We start from the raw sequence: 5,643 nt of genomic DNA on the forward strand, positions 1-5,643 counted from the left end.
ATCAATATAGAATGATTAATTAATCTGAATAACTAAAAAAATAAAGAATAAATAAATAAAAATCACAGAAATTTTGAATTTTGGAAAAAGCAAAAAAAAAAAAAAAAAAAAAAAATATTTTACTTAGAATTAAATTCATAACAATGTGGTCGACGGTAAAACGTTTGTTAGTAATTATACTGAAAAAATTCACCTATAACTTGTATGTCGTTGGCGTTGATTTTATGCTCACTCAGTCTATCAGAGGCCTTCAAGTGGGGATTTAAATAATCATGTTAACACATTTTGATACATAAAATGAAACTTTCTTTTCACAAATCAATTAAGGAATTTGTTTTAAATATTTTTTTCACCATCACTTACTACGGTTTCACTTTTAAGAATGATAATGTTCAGAGCTAATATCAATAAATAATGATAAAAAAAAGTTTATTCATTTAAAAAAAAAACACTTTTAAGTAACGGGGACCCGCGTTATTTCACAAAATATCTTAGTGATTAAGAGAACAAAATCATTTAAGAGTGACTGTCGGTGATTAAGAGACAGTTTAACTTACGCGTCAAACGTTAACACTACTTTTAACGCCGTTTCCATTCACATTGTTAACGTCATCATTATCTTCTGTTAACGTTGTGCTATTTTTATGTATCATGTTGCTATATTGAGTTCAGATTATACGATCAAACGAACCAGACGTTGTTTTACTGCCTGTCTAGACTTTAGTTAACCCATCCGTCATATTGGTGCTGTGACCAGAGGATATAATGACGAAAAAGAAAGCCATTCGAGTGGGCCATCGAGGAGCCGCGAGGAGATTAATGTCAAAGATTGAAGAGGAATTAGAGAAAGAAACAACACAACGCGACGAAATAGAAAGCCTATGTGAAACCTTGAAGAAAAAGAGGGATATTCTTTCGGAACTTGATAGTGAAATTTTAGAGGAGATTGCAGAGGAAAACATGGAAGCAGAGATAGAAGACTCAGATCGGTATGTTTTAGATATAGAACGAATTTTTACAAAAGACGGCAGTTTTTAGTAAAACATCTGTATGTGCAGTAACAGTAGAATGCAATGATGTGGTTAGCTCCAGTGGCGTTTCCTCTACGGCGGTATGTGCTACGGTCTTTTGTGTACTATACTGGTTTTCTGTTAAGCTCTTTGGTTCTGTGTTATGTACTTGTACATGTATACTCCAGTTTGGTCCGAAAATCGATCGATAATGACAAATATTTTACTTGACGAGGGAGCACAGAACTCATTCATAACTGAAGATTTAGCTAGAAAATTAGAAATTGAGTCCACCGAAAAGATTGCACTGAAAATATCTGGATTTGGAGGAAACGAAGGACAAGTTCGTCATCTTGATAAAGCAAACATAGCTATTGAAACAGTTAATAATCAAAGAATTAAAATAGACGTAATAATTGTACCGAAAATTGCCGCTCCTATTCAGACAAAATCACAAAAGGAAATCAAAGCACTGCCATACTTACGTGGTTTACGACTCGCACATCCGATATGCGCAGAAGACAAGTTTAACATATCTTTATTGATTGGCGCACACTATTACTGGTCAATAGTTGAAGATGAAATAATTAGAGGAAATGGACCGACCGCAGTTAAGTCGAAAATTGGTTACCTCTTGTCGGGACCCGTACTTACTAAGAACGGAAGTACTTCCAAACAGTCAGCAATGCTGAATATTTTGACTGATCACAGAGCCGTTGTTTGCGACTTGGAAAAGTTTTGGAACTTAGAAGCGTTGGGGGTTTCAGGAAGCGATACCATTAAAAGTCAGTCTGAAGTTGTACGAGAATACGGAGAAAAGTCTATAATACTAGAAAATGGAAAGTACACAGCTAAGTTACCATGGAAACCAGATTTCTTTCCGCTGCCGCATAACTTGGAATTGGTTAAACAGAGGACAGGAAGCGTTATTAGACGTCTAGCAAACAAACCTGATTTATTAAAAATATATGGAGAGATCATAATGGAGCAGGAGAGAAGACATTTTATTGAAAAGGTTGAGGAAACAAAACTTCCTACCGATCGACCCGTGCACTATATCCCGCATCATCCTGTTTCAAAGGAATCATCTACTACGCCAATACGCATTGTTTATGATTGTAGCTGCAAAGATTGAAGAGATAATCCAAGTCTAAATGAATGCTTAGAATCAAACCCACCTGTTATGAATGATATTACGGGAATACTTATGAGATTTCGCGCTAAGAAATATGCTACAACATCAGATTTAGAAAAGGCATTTCTACAAATACAGCTCGACGAGAAAGACCGAGATGCAACGAGGTTCTTATGGCTTAGCGATCCAACAAACACATCAAGTCCGCTAATAACATATCGCTTTAAGTCCGTACTCTTCGGAGCTACATGTTCGCCATTCATTTTGAGCGCCACACTTCTCAAGCACTTTAAAGAAAATCCGGGGAAACTTTCAGATACACTTGAAAATGGGTTATATGTGGACAACATTTTAACTAGCTTTGATAACGAAAATGACGTAATAGATTATTACAGGAGATCGAGAGAATTACTTTCGAAAGGCGGGTTCAACCTACGCTCATGGAATTCAAACAGTCCAAAATTACAAGAAATCGCTAGCAAAGAAAAAACCTTAGACAAAGATGAGCTCACTAAAATTCTTGGTATGCAATGGAACGCTAAATCGGACAAGTTGTTTTACCAAAGTAACACGTTCGAGATGGACAAAAAAGGAAAACTGACAAAACTATATGTTTTACGGCAATCATCCAAGATTTCGATCCGTTAGGACTATTAAGCCCAGTTACTGTAAAGGCGAAAATCTTTATGCAATCACTTTGGAAGCTAAACTTGGAGTGGGACGAAGTATTACCGGAAGATATCCAATCAAAATGGATATTAATTTCACGAGATCTGGCATCGAGCTTAGAAACAGAGATTCAGCGAAGTACACAGACACAAAACGAGAATAACAGAAATTTACCAACTCTACATGTATTTACCGATGCTTCAACTCATGCGTACGGCGCATGCGCGTAAATCTTGTATGACAGAAAACCAACAATAGTAATGGCAAAGAATCGAGTTGCGCCTATCAAGACTATAACTTTGCCAAAACTAGAGCTTATGGGGGCTGTTATTGGAGCAAGACTTGCTGATCATATCTGCAAAAACTTTCCAGAAACTTTCAGTGAAATACAATTTTGGAGTGATAGTCAAATCGTACTTAGTTGGCTTTCATCCGTAAAACCACAGAGACAATTTATCAAAAACAGAATTGAAGAAATTAAAAGTTTGTGTGGAGATAATGTATGGAGATACTGCCCTACGAAAGACAATCCCGCAGATCTACTTACACGTGGTATAACATCTGAAGAACTGCAACAGAATGAAATGTGGTTTAGTGGACCTAAATGGTTAAACAGCAAAGAAGATTGGCCGACATGGAACGGAAACAATGTAACGTCTAGTGTATGTACAACAATGTTGGAGAACGAGGACAAAATTGAAACTATGGAGAATAATCAAAATGTACGTATTGGTATAGGAGAAATCATAGATATCGAACGGTACAATTCTTATAGAAAACTAACCCGCATTACCGCATATGTAATGAGATTCGCAACGAACTGCAGAGCAACGGAAACTGAACAAAAGAAAGATTTGTTACGTAGTGATGAAATTGAAAATGCAAAATTCCTATGGATAAGATATACACAAGGTAAAATATTTAGTGACGAAATAAATTGTATAGATAATTCTACGAAACGCAAAACACTTGTGCGACAATTAAAGCTCTTTCTAGACGAAAAGCAATTATTACGATGTGGTGGCCGCCGAATAGACAATGCGACAGTAGGAGAAACAGTCAAGTTTCCATATCTGTTACCGGCAAAGGACCGTCTCACACATTTGATAGTGTTAGAAGCACATGAGAATACACTACATTCAGGAATAAATATCACTCTAGCATACATACAACAAACATTTTGGATTCCGAAATTAAGACAGTGCGTCAAATCTATATTGATGAAATGTGTAACGTGCCGAAAAGTAATCGGAAAATCTTATCCCGCACCAGAAATTCCACCATTACCAAAAGAGAGAGTTCAAGATGCCACACCCTTCAGCATAACCGGTGTAGACTTCACAGGTGCGCTAACGACAAGAAACAGACACAACGAAGAATCGAAGGTTTACATTTGCCTATTTACATGTGCTGTCACTCGAGCCGTACATTTGGAATTAGTTTACGATCTCAGCGGAGAATCTTTTTTATTGTGTTTCCGGAGATTTGTAAGTCGACGATCAGTGCCGAAAATAATGATGTCAGATAATGCGCTAACATTTAAAGCTGCTTCAAACGAAATTTCACGACTTTGCAATTCTAGAAAAGTTAAAGAAAATATTCAGAATTATGGCATTGAATGGAAGTTCATCCCAAATAGAGCTCCATGGTTCGGGGGCATGTGGGAAAGAATGATTGGCTTAACAAAAATATCACTTAAGAAAGTATTAGGACGTGCACATGTCAACAATGAGACTCTAAGGACTGTATTAACAGAGATCGAAGCCACACTCAACGATCGACCAGTGACGTATATTTCAACAGATATCAGAGATCCGGAGCCGCTTACACCATCCCATCTTATACATGGACGAAGGATAACAACTTTACCGTATGGATCGTCAAAAAGTGCTATTGACAATCTAAATATTTGTGAATTAACACACACAAACTTGAACAATCAAGCGATACGACAGAGACAATTGATTGAGAACTTCTGGACAAGATGGAAAGGAGAATACCTTACTTCATTGCGAGAATATCACCAAAGAGCTGGAGTCGACGTTCGGAAGATCAAAGAAGGCGATGTTGTTCAGATACACGACGAATCAAAGCGCGTGCATTGGAAACTTGGAGTTGTGCAGGACACTATTAAAGGCAAGGACGGCTTAGTACGCGTCGCTATGGTGCGTACCAAATCAGGAATTACAAATCGACCCGTGACGAAACTCTACCCATTAGAAGTCAACAGCATGGACTGTTATCTGAGACGAAGTGAACGAAGAAACTAACGTGTGTGAACAGACTTGTTATTTTTTCTTATTTGTGAAAAGACTGTAAATTCAAAGAGTTTTTTACGTAATTTAATAATTTAATCCTTTTTTCATTATTTGTGAGATCAATCTATTTTTGTTCTTTCCGCATGCCACTACAAATCACAGCTAATGGACATTGCATCTGGTGGCCCCGAGTATGTCGGTGATTTAGAGACAGTTTAACTTACGCGTCAAACGTTAACACTACTTTTAACGCCGTTTCCATTCACATTGTTAACGTCATCATTATCTTCTGTTAACGTTGTGCTATTGTTATGTATCATGTTGCTATATTGAGTTCAGATTATACGATCAAACGAACCAGACGTTGTTTTACTGCCTGTCTAGACTTTAGTTAACCCATCCGTCATAGTGACCTTCTATTTATTCAATGCTAACCATGTGGGCTTTGTTTGTGAAGAGTTCCAGATGACAAAAAAATCCCTCATTTTTTTTGTTATTGTTATAAACCATAAATCGATCCGTTCATTCAGATATTTGTCAGTTTGCCAACACACAACTTTTCACGAAATTG

The 5,643-nt window shown here is 36.9% G+C and overlaps 2 protein-coding genes across 2 annotated transcripts; both read left to right on the forward strand.

Moving 5' to 3' along the window:
* The first annotated feature begins 1,221 nt into the window (after positions 1–1,221).
* Positions 1,222–2,145, forward strand: LOC134710464 (uncharacterized). The gene has a single exon (XM_063570828.1). It carries the CDS (start codon positions 1,222–1,224, stop codon positions 2,143–2,145), a length of 924 nt encoding a protein of 307 aa, XP_063426898.1.
* Positions 2,146–3,074: 929 nt separating this feature from the next.
* Positions 3,075–5,084, forward strand: LOC134710465 (uncharacterized). The gene has a single exon (XM_063570829.1). The coding sequence runs from the start codon at positions 3,075–3,077 to the stop codon at positions 5,082–5,084; it is 2,010 nt and encodes a 669-aa protein (XP_063426899.1).
* The last annotated feature ends 559 nt before the right edge of the window (positions 5,085–5,643 follow it).

The sequence above is a fragment of the Mytilus trossulus genome, chromosome 3 (assembly GCF_036588685.1).
Source record: "Mytilus trossulus isolate FHL-02 chromosome 3, PNRI_Mtr1.1.1.hap1, whole genome shotgun sequence".
Classification (NCBI taxonomy): Eukaryota; Metazoa; Mollusca; class Bivalvia; order Mytilida; family Mytilidae; genus Mytilus; species Mytilus trossulus.